This window comes from Kryptolebias marmoratus, linkage group LG20 (assembly GCF_001649575.2).
Source record: "Kryptolebias marmoratus isolate JLee-2015 linkage group LG20, ASM164957v2, whole genome shotgun sequence".
Classification (NCBI taxonomy): Eukaryota; Metazoa; Chordata; class Actinopteri; order Cyprinodontiformes; family Rivulidae; genus Kryptolebias; species Kryptolebias marmoratus.
The window spans coordinates 13,195,251-13,220,968 of NC_051449.1; the positions used below are offsets into that span (position 1 = coordinate 13,195,251).

The 25,718-nt window shown below is 41.9% G+C and overlaps 4 protein-coding genes and 1 long non-coding RNA gene across 9 annotated transcripts; 3 read left to right on the plus strand and 2 right to left on the minus strand.

Annotated features, from left to right (window-relative positions):
• Nucleotides 1-453: 453 nt before the first annotated feature.
• chrng (cholinergic receptor, nicotinic, gamma) lies at nucleotides 454-6,093 on the plus strand. 2 transcript variants are annotated; one of them, XM_017422196.3, is made up of 12 exons: nucleotides 454-659; nucleotides 1,691-1,827; nucleotides 1,933-1,977; nucleotides 2,052-2,176; nucleotides 2,825-2,980; nucleotides 3,927-4,024; nucleotides 4,131-4,331; nucleotides 4,443-4,557; nucleotides 4,640-4,754; nucleotides 5,233-5,482; nucleotides 5,565-5,698; nucleotides 5,847-6,093. In XM_017422196.3, exons 1-12 carry the CDS (start codon nucleotides 557-559, stop codon nucleotides 6,066-6,068), a joined length of 1,701 nt encoding a protein of 566 aa, XP_017277685.2. In that variant the 5' UTR covers nucleotides 454-556; the 3' UTR covers nucleotides 6,069-6,093. The 2 variants fall into 2 exon arrangements, with proteins under 2 accessions (XP_017277685.2, XP_037837865.1); XM_037981937.1 differs by lacking the exon at nucleotides 454-659 and adding an exon at nucleotides 869-1,063.
• A 1,461-nt stretch (nucleotides 6,094-7,554) lies between these two features.
• Nucleotides 7,555-12,212, plus strand: LOC108239559 (phospholipid scramblase family member 5). Its single transcript, XM_017422344.3, has 8 exons — nucleotides 7,555-7,661; nucleotides 8,225-8,579; nucleotides 8,656-8,733; nucleotides 8,829-9,021; nucleotides 10,509-10,620; nucleotides 10,694-10,793; nucleotides 11,415-11,473; nucleotides 11,769-12,212. Exons 2-8 carry the CDS (start codon nucleotides 8,240-8,242, stop codon nucleotides 11,793-11,795), a joined length of 909 nt encoding a protein of 302 aa, XP_017277833.1. The 5' UTR covers nucleotides 7,555-7,661; nucleotides 8,225-8,239; the 3' UTR covers nucleotides 11,796-12,212.
• Nucleotides 12,003-16,221, minus strand: eif4e2 (eukaryotic translation initiation factor 4E family member 2). 2 transcript variants are annotated; one of them, XM_017422346.3, is made up of 8 exons: nucleotides 16,082-16,221; nucleotides 15,167-15,278; nucleotides 14,946-15,080; nucleotides 14,730-14,834; nucleotides 14,495-14,647; nucleotides 14,254-14,390; nucleotides 13,145-13,221; nucleotides 12,003-13,054 (listed from the first exon to the last, which is right to left on the minus strand). In XM_017422346.3, exons 1-7 carry the CDS (start codon nucleotides 16,099-16,101, stop codon nucleotides 13,173-13,175), a joined length of 711 nt encoding a protein of 236 aa, XP_017277835.1. In that variant the 5' UTR covers nucleotides 16,102-16,221; the 3' UTR covers nucleotides 12,003-13,054; nucleotides 13,145-13,172. The 2 variants fall into 2 exon arrangements, with proteins under 2 accessions (XP_017277835.1, XP_017277836.1); XM_017422347.3 differs by having other exon boundaries at nucleotides 14,250-14,390.
• An 843-nt stretch (nucleotides 16,222-17,064) lies between these two features.
• capn10 (calpain 10) lies at nucleotides 17,065-25,122 on the minus strand. 3 transcript variants are annotated; one of them, XM_017422108.3, is made up of 13 exons: nucleotides 24,818-25,122; nucleotides 23,860-24,073; nucleotides 23,432-23,563; nucleotides 23,159-23,355; nucleotides 22,814-23,043; nucleotides 22,591-22,732; nucleotides 21,527-21,693; nucleotides 20,629-20,885; nucleotides 20,346-20,548; nucleotides 19,985-20,198; nucleotides 19,497-19,690; nucleotides 18,656-18,701; nucleotides 17,065-18,086 (listed from the first exon to the last, which is right to left on the minus strand). In XM_017422108.3, the coding sequence occupies exons 2-13, from the start codon at nucleotides 24,001-24,003 to the stop codon at nucleotides 18,057-18,059; spliced, it is 1,956 nt and encodes a 651-aa protein (XP_017277597.1). In that variant the 5' UTR covers nucleotides 24,004-24,073; nucleotides 24,818-25,122; the 3' UTR covers nucleotides 17,065-18,056. The 3 variants fall into 3 exon arrangements, with proteins under 3 accessions (XP_017277597.1, XP_017277595.1, XP_017277596.1); XM_017422106.3 differs by having other exon boundaries at nucleotides 19,916-20,198; XM_017422107.3 differs by having other exon boundaries at nucleotides 19,916-20,171; nucleotides 24,818-25,121.
• On the plus strand, nucleotides 18,024-18,906 carry LOC119618055. Its single transcript, XR_005234578.1, has 2 exons — nucleotides 18,024-18,161; nucleotides 18,635-18,906. It is a non-coding gene; the product is annotated as an uncharacterized LOC119618055 (long non-coding RNA).
• Nucleotides 25,123-25,718: the final 596 nt, after the last annotated feature.

The window sequence follows — 25,718 nt, forward strand, 5'->3', positions numbered from 1 at the left end:
ATGGATAGGACTTACCACCTGTTCTCTTGAACACTGTGTGATCACACACACACATAAACACACAATGATAGTCTCTTTATCTATTTTCTGATTCTGTTGTTGTATACAACACACTTAACTGTAGTTTGAAAAAAGGTTGTTCAAAAGCTTTTATGTGTTAAACCTGCTCTCTAAGACTCTATATTACGTTGTTCTTTCAAACCACTGAATGGCAATAGCCAGGTGCACTGAACAGAGTTTCAACACAGTGTGTGTAACACTGGAAGGCAGCCATGTGTGGAGTGTGTCCATCAGTGTGTGTGTGTGTGTGTGTGTGTGTGATGTGTCAGCTGGCTAAGACTGAAAATACACTTTAGGATTTAACCCTAACAATCATCAACCCCACCCCCACCATTATCCCCTTAAATTCCACTCTGCTTTTACACCTCAACCAACCAAGCACTGACTTCTGGGAAGCACAGGAAAAGATATTCACACACACACACACACACACACACACACACACTTTTACACAGATAACCTGAGCAACTCCAACTGATTGTGTTCATGTGTCCACATGCTGCTTTGTCTCAGACTGTGCTGCACAAACACACTGATGGATTTCGGACCTCAACGCTCTCTGCTGCTCTTTCTAAGAGCCCTCATGATTTCTGCCACAGGTAGGGACACACAGTTGCCAACAGGTTTTGCATGGCGTGATTTGAATAAGACAAATTGGACTTTTAATAACAAATGAATGCTCTTAATATGCACGTACCCCCCTCTCTCTTTTTCTCTCCCACACACACATCAATTTAATCACAACTTATGAGCAAGATACGGAAAGAAGAAGAAGGGAATCGCTCTTGAAACTGAGAGCTTTCTTTGTGCATCTTTTCTCCAGTGATGGGAGTGACCACATGTTGCGAAGTCTTCCTGTCAGTTACTTTGCAGTTTCCATACCAGAATATTATGCAGCTCATCAAGAAGCTCTCAAAAGCATCCTGATAAAATGTTGTGAGGACTGAGAGGGTACTTCTCCAGATTTTAGTTGCCAAAGGTCATTCTCTGCTGAGCTTTACTGGTGAGGTGTTTTTTTTTTTATATTTCCAGGAGAGATTATCTGTTATGTAGCAAGCCAAAACTTTAATTCTGCTGACCTTGATGCTGGAGATGATGCTGATGTTCATCCTTTTTCCTCAAATCTATAATAAGCTTTTTTAGCTTTGTTATCCTTTAAGCTCTGTTCCTCACACCAGCTCACTATCCCACCTCAGCTGTTTCATCCTCATTGCTAACAATGATTAAACCACTCATACCATCAGCAAACTCAGCAAACTGGTTTGTGCTGAATTGGGCAGTATTGTTACGTGTTGACAGAGTAAAATGCAAAAGACTGAGTACACATCCTTGACTGGCCCCTGTGCTCAGTTTGCTAAGATGTCTAATTGTCAGGCCATGCTGCCTATTGCCTTTTAGCACAGGGAGATTTTCATTTTGAGCAGAGAAAGATGAGAAGCCTGTATTTGTTTTCTGTGAACCACAAAACAGGAACTACGGTGGCTTCACGAGAACATTTTGTATCTCCAAAAGGGTGCGACAAATGTGGGAACTGATCAAAACCCTTTTAGCTGGTTCTTTTAAATAGTTTCTGTGCTAGTGTTCATTTTACCTACTTTTTGTTGAATTTCTTTGTGTGTTTTTCCTGAAGTATCTGCAGTCAACCTCGAGGGAGAACTTTTCAAAGATTTGATGAAGGGCTACAACAAAAACGTCCGGCCAATGGAGAGGAATGGAAACATCACTCAGGTCTTCATCAAGATGACACTCACCAACCTCATCTCTCTGGTGATCAGCGCTGGCGTTTTTTTTTTTTTTTTTTAAATAATACCAGTTACTGCACAGTTACTGCACAGGTTTATGGGCTAATATTGTTTCTCGCCTTTACCTTAGAATGAAAAGGAGGAGGCCCTGATGACCAACGTATGGATAGAAATGGTAACCTTACACACATGCTGATCTGAGGGGTTATTATGTGAAAACGGTCCAACCAACAGGATTCTCGTCCTCAGGAATGGTGTGACTACAGACTCAGGTGGGACCAGCCTCCTCGATCAGCTTTATATGGGAACATAACATCTCAGATGAGGGTTCCCTCCAAGAAACTCTGGCTGCCTGACATCATTTTAGAGAACAAGTGAGTGCATTCTCCCTCGGGTATGATCACGGCAGGAAGAAATAATGTTGCTTCAATCAGGAGGGTGTTTTATTTAAGCTACACAAAATGAGTTTAAAATAAAATAATGAAGAAACAGAAGAAATGAGGGGAATCCCCCCCACTCTTGCAACCTTGAGAAAAAACTCTACAATTAATTTGACTGTATTTTATTTTTGTAAAAACAGCATGGTGGGGTGATCATTAGCAGTGGATGTGTCTTTATTAATCAGTGGTTCCGAAAACACACAAGTTATCTGATGATAGTAAAATCTTTCAGAATGTCTAAGTTGTTTTTATTTTTGTTCTTTACTGTGATGATCAAATTTTCCAAACACTGTAAAAGTAATCAGCAAAGACACTCTCTCTTGTGGAAAGTTTCAAACAAATACCTCATTTAATTTTATTGTTGCACTTTATAAAACTTTACAGCAGCTACCTCAGCACACAGCAGAAAAGTCATGCCATGATGTTCCTAAATCTTAGATAGAACTTTGCATTTAAAGACTGCCAGTTTGTAATGTTGGAGAGAATTACCACTGGTACACTGAAGCTTTTTTATTTACCCCAGGATATTACTGCTTTAAATTCAATAGAAAATCATCTTTTTGTTGTTGTTGTTGTTTGCAGTGTGGATGGACAGTTTGAAATAGCATACTACTGTAACGCACTGGTCTTTCCTAATGGCTGTGTGTCCTGGCTGCCTCCTGCCATCTACCGCAGTGCGTGTCCCATTAAGGTTAACTACTTTCCCTTCGACTGGCAAAACTGCACCATGATTTTCCGGTAAGTTTACAAGCTGTCAATTGTTTATCATTATTATTTCTTGCTTATTAAAATAGTTTTTTCATATGTTGTTCTGAGGACAAACATCTACAGTCTGTGGTATGAACAGTTTATTCATCCACAAAGGAATTTACATTCTTTTGTGAAAGATAAATAAAGATTAATGGTTTTTTGTTGAATGGAGAAATAAAAACTTTATTTTTTACTGGCTAAAGGGTGCTGCTTTGCAGGTTATCTTAAAGCTAGAAAAGATCAGTACAGGAGCAAACCCAAAGCTGGCACAGGAAGAAGTGCACGCAATGTAAAATGAAGGTGTGGATTTGGCGAAGAATGATAGATTTTCCAAAAAATACACTTGATGATTAAAAAAAAAAAGTTTAGCATACAGAAAGATTGCTTCAGTTTGGACATAATGTGTCTAAATGACTCAATTTGCAATGAGCTTGCACATCTTAAACGGGCATCATGAGTGGATTAGCAGTGTTATCAGGCAGTTGCTGGAGTGCTCCACAGTCAGTTAGAAGTGAGTGAAGTTCACCAGACACAGAAGATGCCCTGTAGACTGGCAAATGATTGATTGAAGACTGATGATTGAACGAGCTGACATATTTTACCATCAGGTCAGGGACTGGTACTGCAGCCTAATATGCATCTGCATGTGATTAATGATGAGAAATGAACTGCAAGTGTGACACAAATGTCAGATGCAAACTAAATAGAATACACAAAGGAAAAAGCGTTACAAAATAAAACAGGAAGTGAAGCCGAGGGGCAGAAAAAATAAAACAAGATTAAGAACATAACTAACATTCTCCAGTTATGATTCTTTAAGCATAAAAGGAATTTACTGTGTCCAAACCAGAATATTATTTAACAGTGATGGTCCCTTTTCATCACTCTGCCAAATAAAGTAGAAGTGATGATTGTGTCTGCTCTCTGTGTTCAGCTCCCAGACTTACAGTGCCAATGAGATTGAGCTGGTGCTCCAGAAGAAGAACAATTACACACTGGAGTGGGTGGAGATTGACCCGGAGGCTTTTACAGGTACAGAAATATTTGAATAATAACTTTTGAGTGTTTTTTATATGGTTTATGAGGTATAATAACATTAGCAAGAGCATTCACAAATCCTCAACTCTGATGGTTTTAGAGAATGGAGAGTGGACCATCAAACACAGGCCAGCCAAGAAGGTGGTCAACTCTAAGTACACTAAAGATGAACTGGAGTACCAGGAGATAGTTTTCTTCCTCATCATCCAGCGGAAGCCTCTTTTCTACATCATCAACATAATTTCTCCCTGTGTGCTTTTCTCCTCCCTCGGCCTGCTGGTTTACTTCTTACCTGCCAAAGGTTCAGATGTTTCCCATATGTTCAGACCTCTGTTCAGTCTGTGTCATTTTGCCTCTGAATTTGCATCCTTCCTTTGGTAAATTGGACTGAATATGGGTTTGAATCTTACAGCCGGTGGTCAAAAGTGCACCATGTCTATCGTCACCCTTCTGGGCCAGACTGTGTTCCTCTTCCTCATTGCTAAGAAAGTTCCGGAGACATCGGAAGCTGTGCCTCTCATTGAAAAGTATGTTTCTGTGGGGCGTTTAGGTTTAAATTTGAAGTTTTACTTGCACTGATCTAAAACAGCGTTGTATTTTTGACTGAAGGTATCTGATGTTTGTGATGTCAGTGACCACCACGGTGGTGATGAACTGTGTGATAGTCCTCAACGTGTCTCTGAGAACCCCCAACACGCATTTAATGACAGACAACGTCCGAAAGGTGAGAGAGTGTCTGGATTATTTGTTCAGGAGTTTTTTAAAGCTGTTGTACAAATCATCAGAAAGTGTATCTGTGTGAATAGTGATCCTGTTTCTTTTTATTCTTTATCTTTTAAGGTACTTTGTCTGCACCTTTTTTGTCATGTCACTATCTCTGCATATGAGCTATTTTAACTATTTAAATGTCAAAATGTTCAGCTCATTCAGGACATTTTGACTATGACTTTGGGGTTGTGTAACTTTTATACTTTTATTAGCTTTAAGCTATCATTTTGCTACTTTTAATTAGTATTTAGCTAGTTTTACCTTTTAGCTTGTACCTAGTGTTCTGCTTCTTTTAGGTTTACCAACTCTGGTTTCAGCTTCTTCAGCAAATTCCTTCCGCTCTCAGCATTAACACTGCCGTTTCACAGAGAACGCATTTCGCTTGTTGCTTTTAGGTTTCGCTCTAACCCCGTAGGTTTCCCTCTCACCCGTAGATCTTCCTCAGCTTCTTGCCTCAGCTGCTGAGGATGCGGATGAAACGCTGGACACCAAGCAGAGACAAAATATCTCCCTGTGGGAAGGATGACACCACGTTTGCAGACAGAGTACCCTGCAGGCGCCGCAGCTCAGTGACTCTTATCTCCAAAGCAGAAGAGTGTTCGCTGAAAATGGCTCGATCTGAGCTCATGTTTCACAAACTCAAAGACAGAAACGGCTTGGTGAAATCAGTGTTAGAGAAGCTGCGTAAGTATTTCAAAAGAGTCTGTGCGTCCGTGGAAGTGTTCTTCCTGTGACGGCATGAACACCTGATTTGTTTTGCACCCAGATGACGGACTCAGTGGGGATTCAGCGGAGCAGCTTAGTGTCAGTCTGGCCCGGGCCTCTCCAGAGCTCAAACAGTGTGTAGCCTCCTGCAAACACATTGCTGAGACCACGAGACAACAGAGCAACTTCCAAAGCGTAAGCGCTTACAAATATTTTCCAATTTTAACCCTCATGGATGTTTTATTTGCTCAGTCGCCTGTCGTTTTATCTCGTTGTCCACTTTTAGTGAGGTGTCAGAATCAGCGCACGGTCAGTCGTAATCTATCATTTGACTTAATCCTAGGAAAATGAAGAATGGTTCCTGGTTGCCCGGGTGATCGACAGGGTCTGCTTTATTGTCATGGCACTGGTGTTTTTCATCGGCACCGTTGGTATCTTCCTGATGGGGCATTTCAACCAGCCGCCCTCCAGGCCCTTCTCCGGGGATCCCAGGGAGTATCTCCCTCCTCCAGAGGACAACACTGTTGTAGCTGAGAACAGAGGAGGAGCAGACTTTCTGGGGTGAGCCAGGAGGACACTGTTCTGATTTCTTCACTTAAACTAAACTGAGTAACTGACAGGATTTGTCAGAGGTCTGTCAGAAAGGCATGAGGCTCAGAGAGTGGAGACAGTATACTGTATAAGCTGTGGATCTCTGAACCATCACAGCATCCGCAGTAACTCCTTACAGTGATGAAAAGATCACCTGTGTAACAGTGTGGGATCAGCTGTTAATGACTGTTGAAGTTGTTTAGTGTTGTGCTGCATACCCTAGTGCTGTGTAAGAATATGAAGTATTTTCGTCTCAGTGTTTGTTCATTTGTCAACTATTATGAAAGACCATCCTGAGACACAGCATGTAGACAAGGATACATTTGTTGGAGCCCTTACAGCTCATTGAAACCATGCTTCATTTCTCATGAAAAGTGATTCAGTTAAAAGCAATTGTCTAATGTATATCTGCATGCCTTTGATTTGTAACAGAGTAAACAAAATGTGAATATAAATGATGTGCTAAAACAGTGTGGACAGATTTGTTTGTGCCTTTAAAGAGATTATTCCTTTTTGCATTAATCATGTTTGACCCTAATTAGTATCAAAGATGTCTTGCAGCTTTCCATCAGCCATTCAGTTTGTTTAAAGAGAACAAACAGCCATTGGGTGGTTTGATATGGTTGTGTGCACCACACTGAACATGGAGCAGATAAATCAAAGGTCAAAGCTGTCTGAGGAGCTCAGGAAGAAGATTATAGATATCCACGTTAAAGGTAAAGGCTACAAGATCAAATCCAAGCAGCTTCCTGCTCCCGTGACCACAGCTGCCAAGATTATTAAAAAGCACAAGGTTTATGGGGCTGGAGCCAACCTCTCAGGATGTGGACGCAAGAGGAAATGCAGCCCCAGGTTGATCAGACGGTGCTGATGGTAGAAAAAGAGCCAAAAAACATCCCATCCAAACCATTCAAGCTAAACTCAGAGGTCAAAGTGCGTCATTTTCTCATCGCACCATCTGCATTTTCAATCCTAATGAGTTCCATGGAAGAAGACCCAGGAGAGCTGCACTGTTGGCAGAAAACATAAAAAAGACAGCAATTCACCAAAATGTATGTTCACAAGCCAGTTTTTTGGTGGGAAGTCTGTGGGACTGATGAGACAAAACTGTTTTTTTTTTTTTACTGTTTTTGAAAGGTATCAACAAATGACATATACCTAAATATAACAAGTTCAAATGTGGGCTTTTATCAATAAAAATACAGTAAAATGTTGTTAAATTGTGGCTATGGTGAAGTTTTGTATTAACCATCTGATGTTTGATATCTTCTTTGAGGCTGGGATACCTTCGGCCTCCCACCGAAACACAACCGCGCCGCACCGCACTGCCCCCCGCCTCTGGAAGCAGGATTTCAATTTCATGGCTGAGTGGTGCCTTTCTAACACAACAAAAGGCAGATCCGGCTGGTTGAGGTGGAAACGGAGTCAGAGTGAGACAGAGAAAGTTGGCAAACTCACCAGGCAAACGTGAATACCCGCACACAGGTGGTGAGGAGGCTGGTGTTTAAACCCCCTCAGATCATGAACAGAGTCGGCTGATCAGATGCCTGGAGGCTGAACGCTTTTGGTAAGAACCAAGAAAGATACTTTTGATTGTGCTTCTGATTTTTATATTTGAATTTATTATGTGGGGGGGAGGGTCAGAATGTTTTGACTCTGTTGCAAATCCTTTGGGCGCCACTTTGGCAACAGTTTTCCATGAAGCTGTCGGTCCAAATTGTTCTAAAGAGGTTTTGTGTGACGTGAATGTAAAAAGAGTCTCAGGCTGGCTGCTATGGAAGGGGTGATGTTTATATTGCTGCCAGGGAACTGAATCAAGTCTCCTCTAAGAAACGCCATGTCGAAGAGGGAGACCTGTCTTCTAACGATGAGTTTACCACCACAACTTCAAGACTTAACTTGGGTTTAAACCGGTATGCTCTTTTCTTGTGTTAAAGAGTAGCCATTGTGTGTTCTTTATACTTTCACAATACAGGTTTATACTTTGAAAATGTGAATAATCTGCAGTATTTACAAGCTCAACTAGAAAAGTCTCAAAAATTGCAGCATCTTCTCCTCGTAAGGTTAGAAGATTTATATTTCTTCCAACTTGTGGATGACCAGAATTGAAACATTGTCCATGCGTGACAGTTTCAGTGGAGCGCCATGTCAGCGGTGACCGACCAGCCTGTCGCTTTTGGTCGACTTGAGCGAGAGAAGCACATCCAGGTGATCTTCAGGGCTTTCAAGAACAGATGTGGGCCTTCCTGCGAGTGCCACACTCCGTCACCTGGAGCCAAACCCCACGGAGAGCTTCCCGACTGGGACTCCGAGGAGCAGCTGACTCCACAGAGGGGGGTGGAGGGCTTCTGCGTGCGGACACCAGGCGCGCTGAAGAGGCTGGAGGTGGAGGAGCGGAGACCTGAAGACACAGGAGGCTTGGATTTTATGTCTGAGCTGGAAACAGTCAGTCAGATTCACATCACTGCCAGACCAGAGCTGCAAGGTGAGCAGGTGTTACATCGCATTTAGATGACTTGTGTATTTGTCTGGTTAAATAGATGTTTGCCCCATCATTGCAGGCCCACAGTGTGTCTCCAGGAGGATGTACAGCATCACAACAGGAGGCAGAAAGTCACAGTTGTTTGTGGCTGTGGAAGGTACTCGAGTTTTAACTGGGAACACAGAGAGCAAAACAAATACAGGAAGTCATTTAGTGTTTTCTCAGTTTTTGCTGACCTTCTCTTTCTGTCAGAGAGTTCCTGTGCGTGCCTCCAGTGCTGCGGCCCGGCTCGGGCCTGCTCCCTGCAGGGCTTTGACTGTCAGGGACGCCAGGTTTTCTACTTTGAACGGCCCTTCGGGGTTGACGCCTGCTGCCTCGGCTGCTGCCTAATGGAAATGAGAGCGTATTCCCCTCAAAAACATCTCGTCGGCACTGTATGTCAGAGGTATGACAGTCTTCCAGAAAGCTGGCTGCCATGTTTGAGCCTGAGGTCGTTTATTTAGAGCAGTGGTGTCCAATCCTGGTCCTCGAGGGCCGCCATTCTGCATGTTTTCCTTATTTCTCTGCTCCAACACACCTGATTTGAATCAATGGGTGATTAACAGGCTTCTGCAGAACATAAGGAGGGAATTTAACCACTGAATCAGGTGTGTTGGAGCAGAGAAACAAGGAAAACATGCAGGAGGGTGGCCCTCAAGGACCAGGATTGGACATCCATGATTTAGAGTTTGAAATGTAAAATTCTTCAGGTAAACCATTGCTGTCAGGTGCTTGGGACTAAAAAGGAGGGAACTCAACTGATGTTTTACTTGTCCGTATTAAGATAGTCAGCATCTTTAATGATACTGGAGTGCAATGTTATGTGAGAAGATAACTGAGCAAAATTCAAAGTGATCATTTTTTGGGGGATTTGCTTATTTGCTTAATTTAACAGAACAAAGATTACAAGATTGTGGCTCAGCAGAAAACGAGTTAAATACTTTGTCTGCTGTGTACATCATCACCATTCAATGTAATGTAGGAGATGAAATAGAAAATGGAGGTAGTGAGCTTTGAAGACCGCGAAAATCTTTCACAAAATGACAGAAAATGTTCCTTTTAGTGTCGTCACAAAAAGGAGAGTAAAAGAGTGTAATGATAAATATGCTTTCGTTCCAACTTTCTTCCTAAATGTGTTGCTGGCACTAAACTCAGAAAGAGCATAAACAAAGATCCACAGCATCAATATTTATGTCTTTTTTATTGTGTTTGAGCTGATGTCTTGTTCTTAAATAGATTGGAAATGATTCTGATTTAATTTCCATCTTGCATAGCATCAGCACCTGTTTTGGAAACCGGAGACTAAACTGTAAAATAATCCTTACCGTTCTCAGACTGAACAACTCCCATGGGAGCCTTTTTTTTCCGTGTTCCTGTCTCTGCCCACCCTCGGCTGAACTAGAATCTCAAATCTTTCTGTAAATAGCAGCGAGGGTCTTTAATGTTCCACGCTGCCTGGGCTCGGTCTGAACCTGGGAGAGTTCATGTCTGCGTGGAAACCCACTGACAGAGATGCTCCGGTCCTCTTGAGGAAGGAATGAGGCGTCCTTTCTAATGGGAATGTTGACTAACGGAAGGAGTGGGACACACCCCCTTCTTCAGGTGGCCTAAATCTGACCCCGGGGTTAGCTGGTAGAGCTGCCCAGAACCCAAACTGAACGAAGCTGTGTCCAATTAGGGCCGACCCAGGAGAGGTTTCAGTGACCAGAGCTCCTCTTGATATAAATATTCTCTCAGTTGTGCTGGAAGTAAAGCAGGGCCCAGTTTGGAGCTTCTGTGACGCTGAGCGAACAATAGTGACAGCTGAAAATGGGATCAGCCGAGCATCAGAGGGAGCTGCGTTTTCTTTCCGTTTTCTGCCAGGTCGCTCACTGGATGACTTGTGTGTGTCAGGTGGAGCATGTTCACTCCTCTCCTGGAGGTTTGTGGTTCAGACGGAGCCTCCAAAGTCAGAATCCAGGGCTCCTGCTGCCCCTGCCGCTGCTCCTCCAACCAGCAGCTCCAGGTATTTCAATCATCACAGTCGACGACAAACTGCAGCACTCTGTTCTGTATCGGCTTTAAAAATGATTCAACAGGTCGTCTCCAACATTGGCGAGCCAATGGGAACAATATGGAAGAAGTGGCCCGGCTTCAGTGACGAGCAGAACATGGATCATGAATATTTTGGGCTGGAGGGTGAGTTCTAGTTTAAGAAACGTCAACTCATTCGGTTTCTTACGAAGTATTTCATCTGTCTTTGAAATCTGAATGCATCAAATATAAAATAATCTTTCACGGTGCTGACAGGATCTTCAAGAGAAGCTTAAACACTTTGGATTTTGGTTCAGGTGCATCCCTGGTCTTACTTCACGTGGGCTAGAATTTTACAACTTTTAGCTCAGTTTCAGCTTCAGCAAAATTCAGAAAAGTCACTCAGCGTTCACACCGCTTTTTTGCAGAATATGTAAGTTCAATACACCCTTGATGTCACCCTGGCATCACACTGTTTTTATTTCTTTAGCACACCACATGCACAGTTTAGTTACAGTATTTTTAAGTAACATTTTGAGCTAAAAGGACTAGTGTCGATGTTAGACCATGGGGCGTTTTAAGAGAGACGGGTCACTGGGAAATTAACATTTATATCCTGATTTGGTCTTTTCTAGAGGTGATAGATGGGAGCAAAAGATTTTCACGACTTTAAAAGTTTGAATGCAGACTCATTACAGCTGTTATGGCCTCCTTCAATTTGTCACTTGTTTGGTTAATGGGTATCTTTGGGACACATACAGAACTTGTGTTTGCTTTTCTTTTTAGTGCTTCCAAGTTTAGAGTCACAAACCAAACTCCTGCTTCTGGCTGCTGCATTCCTACTGGTACGCATTTGAACTTTTCTAACAGTCTTCTTGTAATAACTAGACTTAAATACTTAACTATATAGTTTTGATTAAATTTGCGCAACACACAATGTGATGCAAATGCACCTCAAAATTGGACGTAACCTTCCTTTAACAATGCTTCACTTCCTGTTGAGACAGTCTAACTAACGGTTTAAGTGATGTGGCTGACAAGCAACACAGCTTAAAACGTTAACAGTAAATCGTTTTCAAAATACTAACTAGCATGACAAACAAGGTGCGAATCCTTTAACGCCGTTCCATTTTTTTGCAGAATCACATGTTCTTTGAGATGAGCTGATCTGTACGAAGGACCTTTGATTATCAACCAGTCAAGTCACTCGCTTTAGGGGACATAAGACTGCCCCACAAGAGAGCAGGTTTCCATCGCGGTCAAGAGGTGGGATGAAGAAAATACACGAGTGGAGAGGCGTCTTCGATTTGTAATAAACTTTATGTCTGCCATTTTGTTACAACATCCATTAAGAAAATAAAAACCCAGCCAGAATTAGCAGCAGCTCCATATTAAACATTTATTGCTATAAATCCATGAGGTGCACAAGTATTTCTTTGCTTTTAACACAAACATCTGCCTCCATCATTGCGGCAAACAAATTTGGGCAGCTTTACAGATTCACCACAAACTACATATGCTCTTAAAAAAAACAAACAAACAAATGCAACCAAACCCAGATCCTGGGCTCAGTTTCATCTCTTATCCCAAAATGAAAAAAGGGGTGAATGAATGTGTTTAACGATGACTATATAACTTTGCTGAGGACCTTAAAGCAAAGCCCTTCTTAGAATTTTTCTTTAAAGATAGCGCACAGACAGAGCTGACAGAAAGGTCAGGTCAAATCTGAAACCAGGCACAGTGAATTAGGCAATTTATAGCTCGTTTTAAAGCTTCCCGCTCATAAATCCTTCTGCCCGACACAGGATGGTCTGCATCCTTTAAGACTCAACTTCCACGTTGAAGGTAGAGAAATGATGCCGATTCATTTCAGTGAACTGTATTTACAAATATATTGTACACAGTAATCATATCCGTTCAGGTTCAAAACAACCAAAAGAAATGTTATTAAAATACAACACTGTAATAAAATATTGTCCAACTGACACCTTGTCTGAGTCCCAATAAAACTCATTAACACAGACTTATTTCAAGTTTGTGTGATGTTTGTTTAGCAATAAGTGGTATACAGTTTTATATCAGACTGATTTTGTTGTATTTCCGTCAACAGACAAGCAGACACCGGGCACACAGCCTCCCTCTAGTGGCAAGTTTACAGATGTTACAACATGCATTAAAGGAGAGAGAGAGAGAGAAAAATAAAGCCTTGGTTTTTCCCCCCCTGGTTGATTAAAATACTTGTCTCTTCAGTTTCCTTCACCGTTCTGCTGACAGGTCTTTCCAGTCACACATCCAATTTGACACAAACAGGGAATGGTCTCCGAGCCTCTGTTCCTGCTGGCTTCGTGTTACACAGTGCCAATCCACGCAGAGTTATCCTGCCCTGGACTCGTCCACCCCCCAACACGTCACATATACACACAAACCTACAGACACGCAGATACAAAAGGGTGAGAAAGCACTCCGAGATCAAATTTAATTTGTTCTGATTGATTAAGTCCAACGGCAGCTCTTACTCTTGGCAGAGCAGCTCTGTGCGAGGGGCTAACGTCCACCACTAGCATTCACCAGCCCATGGAAGTCTTCCCAGGCTCTGAAAAACAAGGAATACCGGGCGCATCATCATTTCACAGAAATAAATGGCTTTTCAACAGGTGTCTCAAACTGCATGGAATTAAGGAATTACTCAAAAAGCACATTAAGAGGGTAGAAATTGACAAAAAAAATTCTGTAGACTTTTGTTTTCAAGACTATTTGTTTTTACAGCTGTGGAAATTTATCATTTCTCTTCGGACAGCCAACGTTTTACGTAAGACAGGCTCACACGACAAATGTTAAATTAAAATTTCACACTGCTGACTAACGTCGGAGGTCACAGACAAATAGCCCAGATATTTTGGAAGGAGATGACTTGACAGGAGGAGCTGCGGTCAATGAGAGTGCACGGAGTGGAGTGATGTGACCGTTGGAAGGAGACACCAAACGGTCAGTGCACTGTGAAAGTACTACAACCTGTTTTGCAAACTGATCTAAATTTAATGAAAACAGCTCTCCGAAGATATATCAGTTTTTGAAGAAAAACTGTAAGGAGAGCTAAACAAGGCTTTAAAGCGACTTGTAAACGAGTGTAATTATTAGGGAAGATAGAAACCTGTCTGCATGACTGCTCTACATGTTTATTAGTCACACAAGAAAGGGAATGATATGATTTAAACTTAGTCCTGTGCTCTGAACCTGCTCAAATTCAAAACTCCCAATCAAAAGACAAGCAAGACTTGTAATAAATACAATAATCTAAAAGACATTAAAATCATATTGTCAGACTGTGTACAAATAGTTGTATGTAGCTCCCCAGAAAAGCAGGTTGTACCCCACTTCCCCACAGACAAACATGAACAGTGTTGCACATAGCATCTTTGTTCATTTTCTCCCTGAGTGATAATGCTACATACACATGATCATGGCTGCTGTCTTTGTGCTTAGTTTATGTAGTGGCATACTAAACTACTAACAAAAAACTATCTTTAAACACTTTTAGTATACACGTACAGATGAGCATGCACATTTATATATGAAAATGGAGAAAGGTTGGAAGGAAAATAATAAAACGTGGAGACATACATACTTAATGCTGTCTGTATGTGTCTTGTACTCCATGATGGTGTTGGGAGGCAGGTTGAGGACTCTGCGCAGGGTGTCTCTGATGCGGGCTGTGGTCGCTTGGTCACTAGCAGTTTTGTTCCAGATGGAAATTATGTCCTCCTGAAGGAAAAGAAGCGCATAGAAAAAAAAAATCAGGTCTGAATGTATTAAAATCAGATGGTTACATGCAATAAGCATGAGTGTGTGTGTGTTTTTGGGCTTACCTGGAAGCGTACCGAGACCACAGCCCCACAGATCTCCTCTCCGACCATGAACTGCTCCCCCAGCATGGCCAGGATCAGGTTCTCCCAACACCGAGACGCGAGGCCTTTCCTTAAACGAATGATCCACTTCCCGCCCATCTTATTGGCATCATCCTAAACATGCAAAATATTTCAGAGCAGGCCTAACATTGTTGCTACTAAACAGACTCAATGGAAAACAAGCAAATGTGCCAACCTCCCACATGGGCTTAATGCCTTCCTTGAAGAGATGGAAATCACTATGACCCGTCAGATCACCGGGTCGGATCATGTGGCTATAGAAACGCCAGAACTGCTCCACCTTGAGAAAAAAACAGGGAAAATTTGCATTCATAACTGTGAGGAAAGTATGCCAGCAAGGCTTGCATGTAGTGACTGCGACTTGCTGAGGTGGCAAACAAAAGCTACAAACCGAAGCAAAGCTGCCAATCTGTTTGATGTTCTGCTCATAACTCTGAGTGCTGGCCGGTCTCCCCGGGGTCCGCCTCGAGTACCAGAAAGTGTAGTTGTACTGAAGAGGGTGCTCTCCGGGCCCTGGAACCACCATCTGTAGAGAACAATGTTTTAGGTTATTTGTGACATACAGGAGGATAGTACTCTGGAGCAGAAACAAAGCTACCAAATGAACCTTACTTTTTTCTTGGTTATGCTCTGATCTTTGTCTTCTTCTTCAGACTTTTCCTTTTCGTTGTCTTTCGGTGAGCCTTGTTCCTGGTCGTGATCTCCACTATCATCGTCTTTCAAACTGGATGAGACAGAAACAGGACATGCCGGGGGTCAGCCATTTCTGAGCGCTAATTAGCATCCCAAGGTTATTAAAAACTCTTTATGAAAGTGATGGGCAACTTGATGTCATGATTAGGACTAGGAACAGATAGTATGTGGTGATTTGAATAAACAAAAACATGTAAAAATATTAAAATCAAATCGGAAACGACACGAAGACTGCGTGGTCTGAACTACACGTTGCTCTGAAGCACAGCAGCTGCCGAGCCTCAAAGATTAAATGTACGTTTGTTTGTTTTTTTTAATTTTATGTAGCCAATAAAAAAACGTTTTAACTGTGAATCCTAAGGACACACCGCCAGCGAAGTTATTATGGACAGTAATAGCACATCTGTCAAAATGAGCACTTGTGTACCTGTTCGTAATCAAGGGCCATGGGAATCTAGCTGGAGCCGAGTCTGCACGCGCCGCTTCCCGCGCTTCAAATACTACTACACCGAGGCTTGGCGGCCTACCCGCTTTCTGACAAGCTAAGCTACAGGTAATAGCACACCGCAAACCCCAGTAATAAACTACTATTTATTGAACATTAATGCTCCGTTTTGTTATAAATTCAACCGTACGAGTGGACGTAACTTTCATGTGGGCTCATTCATTGCCGACATTTCATATAGCGTGTAAAACCATGCTAAAGCTGACACACCTCTCATTTATTCACTCAATGCAGCTCTGACTAACTTTAACCCTCCGCGGTGATTATTTAAAGACGACGCGGAGCTCAGCTCGCCCTCGGGTTTATAGTTTGGATGAAGCTTTACTCACGCATCGAATTTGTTGTTCATTATTTTCTAGGAAGGAGTCTTTGGGAGTCCGAGTTCAGCCTCCGGAGTTCCGCAGGAACGGCGACGCGCAGGCGCAGCAGGCACATGGACGCGCAGCATACAGTGTGGGCAGCTGTGATGAGTTGGAGAGGTCAGAGGTCACGTCTGATTTTAAATTCATTTTCTGTTTACTTTAAGTTTACAGTTTGATTCAAAAAGTCTGGACTCATGTCCTCCATTTTGCTTCATTTTCTCCGTAACTCTATATTTTGCTTATAATCTTTGAACGTGGTCAAGTTTTTTCCAAACTTCTGCTTTGAATTTTGGCAGCTTTTTCCAGTCGTTCTTTTATTTTTAAGAATTTTTTGAGCCACTTAACTCTGACCTATGAACTAGTCAGACATTTAAAAAAGGTTTCTAACCTCAAGGAACAAATAAGAGTTAAGGCTAGATATATACAATTGTAAAAAATAATTTAAAATGAAGTCTTTAGGCACTTAGTTGGCAAATTGTTCCCATTTCTTTAATCTACGAAAATACAAAAGATAAGTTTGACATGAATAAAATGATATTTTAGCCCCAATGAGGTGTCCTAAAGAGCTATCAGGTGAAAATTTGTCATATATTTAATTATCAACTAAAGGTTAATGCATCTCTCAGGTCCTGTCAGGTCTTTGCTGGATTGATTTAGATTTTTTTTCTAAATTTTTTAAAGCCAAGAAATTCAGATACTGTTATAAATAGTTAAGCCTGCCACTCTATTTGTCCACCTTCCTCATTTTTAAACACACACTGCGCAATATGACGCCATGGTCAGAAACAAGAACTGAAAAAGAAAGTTTGAGAAATGTTCTGAAAGCCTGAAAACTAGTGATCAGGACTATTAATACCGAAAAGAAAACGTTTAAAATTTTGCAGTGTTGTACTTCATGCAAAGACAAACTTGCATGCATCTAAAGATCACACAAAAAAACAAAATCCAAGTCATGTTTGAACAATTTACTCATACTTTGATATTTCCAAGCATAATAAATATACCCAAATATACACACCACAACTCTGACCAGTTTTTCACAGCTTTTGAAACTTGCTAACTCTGGCTCTGAGACCTGATGACTTCAGCTCACAGATATGGGGTGGCTACGAGCAGACGGGCACAAACACCGCACATGCGCAGCCTCGACACAAACAGGACGGGCGGCCTCTTCGTTTGAACTTTGCGGCCTCTGATGTGCCGCATTCTTCGTTTCATCCCTTCGCTTGTCTTCTGTTTTTGCGGCGACTTCAAAAACAATGGTTCTGTTCAGGTCCAAGCAGACAGAGTCCGGGGGCTAAAAGGGAGGTGGAGGGCGAGGATGGGAATGAAGCGGGCTTCTATCGGTGCCTTTGGCATTAGTTTTTAAATCAATGCAAGCTGTTTGGTGCATAACTACCTGAAATAATTGTACCTAGAGATAGGGATGCAAACCACATAAAGAGCTCAGTGTATCGTGGAGAAGGATGGGTGGGAAGCTTTGGGCTGGTACGGTATGGTGTGGTGTGGTTTGGTTGGCTCTGCTTTTGCAGACCATACCCTCACCCCTTGCCCCCCGTGCCTCTGTGAGGACCTTCATGAGAGGACTCTTTGTTCTGGGCCGGCAGGCGCACCAGTGAGTGAATGAGCGAATGCAGTGGCGGTATTCTTCAGTGGCCGCTGTTTGTTTACACCGGCCAGCCCCGTCATACTTCATTAGCAGCCCAGCCCACCGAAAACCTCTGATGTTCTAATCACCGCCGACTGTGTAGCCGCACAGAAACCAAGAGCCTCGGTGGTTTGTCTCCGTGCCTCGTCAAGCCACTCATGGTACGTATATACAAACACCAACACAGTCATGCCTTCTGTGGTGAGCGCCGACGGTGCAGCTGGTCGTTTCATCGTGGGCCAAGAGGCACAGGGCGGTGAGCTGACGTCAGCCGAGCAGCAACTGTCCCAAGAACTACTTTTTCATCACAGAGACGTGAGAGACCTGCCACCCAGAGACAGACAAATCAAGACCGAGGGATTATTCAGTGCTGCCATCTTCTGACGACAATCATTATAGGTAAAAATGTACATGAACGTTATGAACACATGGAATATGATGTCCTGAATAATGCTTGACTTGAGACTTGTTGTCAAAACCTCTTGAGCCTCATCCTAGCAACGTTAAAAATACATAATTACTTGAAAAGGTTTAAAACATTAGGACAGAAAGCTGCATCATCACATGAAGTTACGACAATTAGATTCATATAACATAATCTACAAGGATATTGTAGATTATGTTATCATTTCTTAGTCAGACATATTTATGTGCTGCAATGATGTTCTTGAAATTTTGGATTAGTTTGACCAATAATACAAAACCCAGAGTTTAATTAAAAAGCGAGACAAACTAACCCTTTTATTTAGGAAACTATCTTAAGTAAAAGAAAAAAGTGTTACTTGAGAAATGAATGAGTGTTCAATTGAACATAAAAGAAATCTGTCAGTTTGTACTAATTAATTAACTTAATAAGAATGTATTTTCTGCAGAATGTCTTCAAATGAACCAACCTCCTGAATCGTTCTTCCAAGCTGCTCCTGACTTTTTACCACTTTCCTGGGAGAAACAAAAAACAGTTATTGTTTTTGACATAAACAGATTTAACATTTTAACAATGATGACTTATAAAGATGTTGTTATAAAGGATTTTACTCAGTAGTGATTTTGGGGATTTCTTGTCTTACTGTAGCCCACAAGTGTTGTTTTTTTTGTTTGTTTCTGTAAATTTTTTTGCCAATATTAAAACAAAATGGCAAAGTGAGGACCTGAGACTGAATCCCTGTGAATTCACCCAGAAAAAAGAAGGAGAGTTTGGTTGAAGCGACCACCCACTGGCCTGTCAGTTTTATTTAGGGTCCTAAGTTGAGACCAAAATGTTCAGATGCTCTATAGATAGTTGGGCCTAGAGGTGTGGTTTTATTGGAAAGCTATTGTGCTCTGCACATTTGCAGGCAAAGGTCTACAGAAAGGGCTGGGTAAAATTACAAGAAACTCAGAAGGAAGTTGACACCCATACACAAGAGAAGACCATGCACTAAATCCCCGCAGACAATGATTGAGAGCAGACATCTAGAAACAGGAAGCTGAAGACTTTTTACCTCTGCCACACAACAACAGTGTGAAACCAAGCAGTAAAATATTCTTGGTGTGATCATTTCATGTCCACTTAATGTTCAATGTCAAGCCTTAATACTACTGAATTAATTTAAGCATTTACTACATGCATGCCAAATCATAAACAAATGTAAAGTAAACAGTATAGTTGTAATCTGTGAGTGGCCTATCATCACCACGGTGCTACGCATTTCCATCAACAGCTCCAACAGGACAGACAGGAAATGAGAATCAAACCTGTGTATTCTGCGAGCCAGGCTGAGGGTGAAGTTTGCTGAGCAGTCTGGCTGATAAGTGGATGGCACTACGGTGTAAGATCCAGGAGGAAGCGTGCAGGCCAGACTGACGTCCTGCGTGTAACAGTGGGGGATGCAACTGGCCACGGGATCCTCCTCTCTGACCGTCGTCTGCTCAGATCTCCCCCCAGGCACCTGTGTACATCGTTAAAATCAGATGCTTCGAATTAAAACAGAAGAGCTGAGAGATCTAACATGACGACTTTAAGTTTACTCCAGTCGATGCTCACACAATCGGCAAAACACAAACAAGTCTCACACACGCAAACATAAGAATTCTTTCAAAGATCAATTTACAAGTAAACAAAATATCCCAGGCTTAAAACTCGTACTGCCAATCCTCCTTAACATTTGGCTGACCTTATAAACATGGAAACCGATAGGCAGCAGATCAGTGTCAGGACGGCTCTGGTGCAGAGTAATCCTCACATTAACTCCAGATGTCACATCTGGTTCATCACACACTGGAAAAGAGAAGCAGGGGTTCTGCCAGTAGGACAGGAAGTTCCTGCTTCCTCCGGCCGTCCTTCCCTCCACCCATGAGCCACGGAACGAACTGGTCTCCCACTCGCCATCTGCTGTCAGCGGCAGTGAGGGTGCTGGGCTTTTCAGGGCACTGAGGACAACGATTAAATTTGTTATGCTGCAAAGAAATGGTGAACACCAGATATGAGTTCTTCTCATGAAGATATCTAACACAAGGAAAGCCTATGATCTGCAAAACAATTTTCCGAAAGTATGAGTCGAAATTTCCGTGCTTGATGACTCTTGTCTTCCAATCGAGTCTCACCTGAGTGATGTGGAGGAGGAGGAAAAGACCCGGATGAGGAAGCGGGTCTCAGCTCCTGGCTGGTAGGTGCTGGGAATAAGAAGGTAGTATCCAGGATCCAGCTGCCTGCGGAGGACCACCTCCCTCTCGTAGGCATGGCAGTGAGTAGAAGCACAAGGTGGTTTGTTCAGCGTCCGACTCAGATTAAAACGCTTCTTTTCCACCTGAGGAGGAATGCATGTATGAAAACTAACATCCACACACACACACACTTTATTCTTTTCAAATAAACGATGAAGCAGACCTTCCACATGTGCAGAGCAATCGCTTGGTAGTGCTGGTGCTTTATGTTCTTGCCGTCCTCGAGTGACATTTGTGCGTATTTCGCCGTGTTTCTCCATTTTCGATGCTGCAGCAAGGATATCAGTACCTCTCCTCCCTCACACACTTTGAGCCAGAACTTGGGATTGCTGCTGTAGCTGCTGGAGTTTCGACTACCACCAGCAGAGTACCCTTTTATCCACCGCCCGGCCAACTGATGGTTGTGTGTGAGAAGATTTCCTGCATGCAGAAGACATACATAAGAATACATTATGCTTTTTAAAAGGGTGCTTAATAAAATCAGAATCCTTCAGTGTCAGTTTTTTTTAATTATTGCTTTAATATAATTCTATGCATTTTATTCTGTACGTGACTATGTTGCTGTGCTGCAGACGTCCACTTTGATTCTTACTTTCTGGTTTTCTCAAGTGTGAGACATCTGAAGTAGATCTGTGTTTCTAAATATTTAGTTCCAGACATTTAAGGATTTTTTTTCTCTGTTAGAAAACCTGAAACCTTTATTTAGTTTCTGTGGTATCTATGATCTGATATTTGGGTATCAGCAGTTACATCTACATGTCTAGTTTCAATTTTATTAACTAAGACTTCCTCCTAAAGAGTGTTTCTGACCTGACTAAACCCTAAATGTTGGCTTACAGTTCTTACCATAGGTTCAAGTTAGATCTAAATCTGTGTGTCTTTTGTGAGCTAAAAATAATACTATAAGAATCACATCTGCTGTGATGTATCTATCAGTGTTTACTCTACACCTGTGTGGCTGTGAACGCTTTGTTCCTTCCCTACAGAAAATGAAAATCTATAAAAAGACAACAAGCTCCTCCTAAAAGTAAAAAGCCAGTTTAGTGAAATGTGGGAATAACCTGTGTAAATGCTCTTCAAGTGTCCCTCTTCACTGACTGGATAGCCCACCGTGATGTCATCAAACTGGGACATAAACTCAGCCTCGTCCAACCAGAATTCACCCTCTGTCAGCCTGGATTTGAGGTCCGAGGCACAATCTGGGTCCAGAGAACTCCAACCGTCACCACTGCAGTGAGGGAGAAAATCGAACACATGTAAACAAAATGAAATTTAAAGTTATATAAATAAAGTTTAAGTTAAACATGGTTTTAATTTCTAATTAGTTGAAATGACTTAAAGACAAATTCAAAGACAGATCTGTGAAGACACCAAAATATTTTGGTTCTTCTTTTCTCTGTATTATTGTCTGACTAATGTCCTTTTTTGTATAACTCTGAGTGTATATGTGTGCATTTTTTATAATCATAGCTCTACTGTTTGTTTATTTAAGAATTTTGCACTTCAGTATTGTAGTTTTAGAAGTTTCAGACTTTTTAAAACATGCTGGCTCTGAATGAGATATAAATATTAAATTTTAGGGGAGCAAACACTTTCAAGGATTCCATTTATTTTGCTGTTCAGGATTGTATTTTGCTTTTTATGAAAAAAAATAAAAAATAAAAAACAAACAAACAAAAATGTTTAATTTAAAGGTTACATCCAAAATAAAATAAATTTTGTTTTTTTCCAGAAATGGAAAAAGTAAATGTCAAGTAATAACAAATAATTTATGTTGTCAGGGTTGGACCGAGCTTTAGATAATCCAATACTTGTATGGAAAACCCTTCTTCTCAGCTGCACACTAAACAACAACAACACTTTTATGTTTTGAAAGAAAAAAAAAGGATTCAGATGTGTAACGATGACCCAGCAGCTTAGAAAACCTGACTGACTGCAACCTGACCGGATTAATTTCAGCTCAGCGTAATTTTTCCCAAAGCCACTCTGTGGTGTAATTTTGAGCAGGGTTTAATAACTTGGCAATTCATCATTTACGATGGTTTATAATCGGATAATTATAGAGCAAAACTTCCTTTAGGGTTAAACCCATTAGTACTGAATCTTCTCCGTGACAGACGTTTACCTCCGAGTCCAAGCACCGCCCAGGCAGCATCGTCCCCACGGGTTTCTGATCCGCAGCAGCCGCACCTCACTCCCTGACACCTCCTTCACGTTCAGCCACTCCATCACTGTCAGAGCATGGTACTGACCCATCTCACTGAGTCCTAAATCAAGTAAGAATGTCAGCGAGTGGTTTAGTGAAGGGATCATTCATTTGATTATCTACAAGTGAACACTGTCCTAACCTCCAGGGGCGCCGTGGGTGGAGCAGCTCAGTGCACAGTCATCCTTCACGTGGGACAGAAGGTTCAGGTCCAGCTTTTGCCTCTGGACTTGATCACTGTCCTGCTCTGTTCGCTGCCCCTCCTCGGAGCCAAAGTCGCCCAGGCCCCAGCGCTCAGCTACGCCGCCGGTCAGATCCACCAGGGCCTCCGCCACCTGCCCCGCCCACAGATGCTCATATGAACCGTGAAGCCTGAGGGAAGATGAAACAGGCATGCACTTTACTAAAACTTTCTGCTCGGAACGTACAGGAATGTGAGCAGGAAAACAAAATTTGTCCTGCGTGGGAACAAGGAAAGTCCGCATACTTTGCGTAAGCCTTCTCCAACAGGGCTACCCAGAAGGCCGAGGGGGAGTGGCAGCGTGAGAAGCACAGGGTGGAATTGACGCAGGGCAGGCGGTCATCGATGGTCACATCTGTCCAGTTCCCCTGCTGCCAGAAGCAAAACCGAAAGAAACCCCTGTAGCTGCTGTTTCCCCACAGAGGCTGATCTGCAGGAAACACCTACGCATCATGCAGAGACAAAAAGAGTCAGGGCTAAATGTTTATTAGGTTGAAGACAAGGCAGAAGTTTGTGCACCTTGTTTAGAAGCTGTTGGTTCTTAAGCAGGACGCTGGATGCACAGAGAAACCAGCAGTCTCCGAGCAGACCTTGTTTGGCATGAGCCAGGTTGATGTTTGAAGGGAAGAGAGCAGGCGACCGGCAGATCTCCTTCAAATATGAATTTAAAATGAAAACAAAACAAAAAAGAGTCACGAACTGAAAAAGAACCTGATGAATTTCAGTTTCAGTGGTTTAAATGACCCAAATGTGTTGATTTATTCAAATCTTTAGTAGCTTTAAACAAGCAAAGATTTTTTAAAAAGATAGTATTTACTTCCCCTTTTTCAAGTTTTGTTATCAAAATAATTTTTCATCATCAGTTGAACAACCTGATGTGAAAATTTCCCGTTCAACACGTGACACTCAACACAAAGCCATGAATCCAAAACATCTGAGTCACTAACCTGGGGGCGTCGCCAGGTGATCTCTCCCCGCAGCTTGGCGATGGGAGTGGAGCTGTCAGAGAACAAGGAAGTGTCCGTGCAAGGAAAGTCCAGGTCCTCGAACAAAGCTGCGCCCAAACACTCGGCCCTGCCCTCTTCTTTCATGGCTCCTGGATGTCTGCTGAGTCAACTTCAGCCAGCGATCACCATCTTGTGTTGCATAATTGTAACCCACCTAAAAATAAACAAACTTTTATTATGTAGTAGTAAAAACGTGAATGTGTTTTGGTTTAACAGCAGTAAACCGAAAGACATTTACGGGGTTCCTTCACATTACTTATTGCTAATTTCTAAACTTTTCCAGACCCAAATCTTCATCCTAAGTGCATTTACTCTAAATGACTGTTGGAAAAGCTGCCTGTGTTGAGTTTATGATCTTAATCACAGTTCAAACCTTCTACAATACAACAAATTATTCATTTTGTAAAGTCAGTTTGAGTAAAATAGAAAAGCTGTCCATGTGTTAGGATTTGGCTAACTTTGTGCATCATATGTCAAATGGTTTATAGTTATAGTTGGTTTTTTTTATATGTAAATATAGTCAGAAGCATTCTGACAGTGCAAATGATTATATTTTATTTTTAGAAATACACATTTTAACATCCTGCAAAAGTCTGGAAACACATTTATTTTCATACTTATCCAGACCAGGAGGGAAAATAAACTAAATGCAAATTCTTATTTACCTATAGTATCCACAGCTGAATGGAAACACTGAATTGTTTTGGCCTTAATGACAAAACATTTTGTGACTCCTCCACATAACCTTAATTTACAACAACAGTGTGGTTAAAATGCAAATATTTTTCCCCTTTCTGTATCACATCAGTGTATACATGACAAAAATAGTAAAATGCTGGTCTTCTGAGCATTACAGAGCTGCTCAGTGTGTGGTTTTCATGCATTTACTGTATCTCACCTCGCTCGTCGTTCCAGCATCTTTCCCATCGTTAGCCGTCAGCTAGCACAGTTAGCATCAGCTAGCATGTGCTAACCTGACGCCTCCGTATCTCCTCATCTTGTCGTGGTTTCAGAACCGTAACCGCAGCGACTTTTTGGTTTTTTTTTTATCTATTTGACACATTTCGGTTATGAGCAGCACTTATATTCGAGCACATGTGTCCCACTGCTGAGAATAGGAGCACATACAGTGTGTCTTCTGCTCGGACGTGTAGCAGGACATCGACGCGGAGGATCCTTCCTTCCGGGGCGTTAGCCTCCGTCTGCTCTGCTCGTACTCTGTTCGGTCACATGTGGATGTCTTAGATGAGGTGCAACTAAAACTAATGCATTTAAACCGCCACTGTTAGGCTTTAGAGGATTGCATCTAAAAAGATTTGGCTAAAAAATGCATTAACAACCAAAATCACATTCGAAAACGTGTAATTACTGTGTTTATCCGTGACTATTTTACGACTTTATGTATCTTTATAAAGACTGGAGACAAATATCACCAGAAAACAGTAAAGTGTCTGCACGGTGGTCAGTTTGAGCTTTACGTTTATTATATCAAAGACAAAATAATTGTCATTTCTGTTTACCAGGTGGCTCTACGGAAGCCCATTTGTGCCACTCTGGAAAACAAACAAACTCCTGATTATGAGACGCTAACGCAAAAATCTGATCTCACACAAAGTAATGCTAAATTGTGATTTCGATTATGAGACACTTAAAGTAATTACGAATTAGTGGGCCATAAATATGAGATGCTATCCCATAATAATGGCATTGATTCTTAACCGATAGGTGGACCTTTGCCTGGGAAAAAATATGTTAAGAAAAAATAAACGTTCTGATTATTATGCCAGCATATGGTCAAT

Bases quoted from the DNA above. Each gene is read 5' to 3' on its own strand.
- chrng (XM_017422196.3), top strand. From the start codon at position 557: ATGCTGCTTTGTCTCAGACTGTGCTGCACAAACACACTGATGGATTTC. The intron at 660-1,690 runs GTAGGGACACAC...TTTTTCCTGAAG, and splicing joins CCTCATGATTTCTGCCACAG to TATCTGCAGTCAACCTCGAG. The intron at 4,558-4,639 runs GTATGTTTCTGT...TTTTGACTGAAG, and splicing joins GCTGTGCCTCTCATTGAAAA to GTATCTGATGTTTGTGATGT.
- LOC108239559 (XM_017422344.3), top strand. From the start codon at position 8,240: ATGTCAGCGGTGACCGACCAGCCTGTCGCTTTTGGTCGACTTGAGCGA. The intron at 8,734-8,828 runs GTACTCGAGTTT...TCTTTCTGTCAG, and splicing joins GTTGTTTGTGGCTGTGGAAG to AGAGTTCCTGTGCGTGCCTC. The intron at 10,794-11,414 runs GTGAGTTCTAGT...TTTTCTTTTTAG, and splicing joins TGAATATTTTGGGCTGGAGG to TGCTTCCAAGTTTAGAGTCA.
- eif4e2 (XM_017422346.3), bottom strand. From the start codon at position 16,101: ATGAACAACAAATTCGATGC. The intron at 15,279-16,081 runs GTGAGTAAAGCT...TGTCTCATCCAG, and splicing joins ATGAACAACAAATTCGATGC to TTTGAAAGACGATGATAGTG. The intron at 14,648-14,729 runs GTTGGCACATTT...TTGCATGTTTAG, and splicing joins GCATTAAGCCCATGTGGGAG to GATGATGCCAATAAGATGGG.
- capn10 (XM_017422106.3), bottom strand. From the start codon at position 24,003: ATGAAAGAAGAGGGCAGGGCCGAGTGTTTGGGCGCAGCTTTGTTCGAG. The intron at 23,356-23,431 runs GTGCACAAACTT...CATGATGCGTAG, and splicing joins ACCAACAGCTTCTAAACAAG to GTGTTTCCTGCAGATCAGCC. The intron at 19,691-19,915 runs GTCAGCCAAATG...CGATGTACACAG, and splicing joins TCGGTTTCCATGTTTATAAG to GTGCCTGGGGGGAGATCTGA.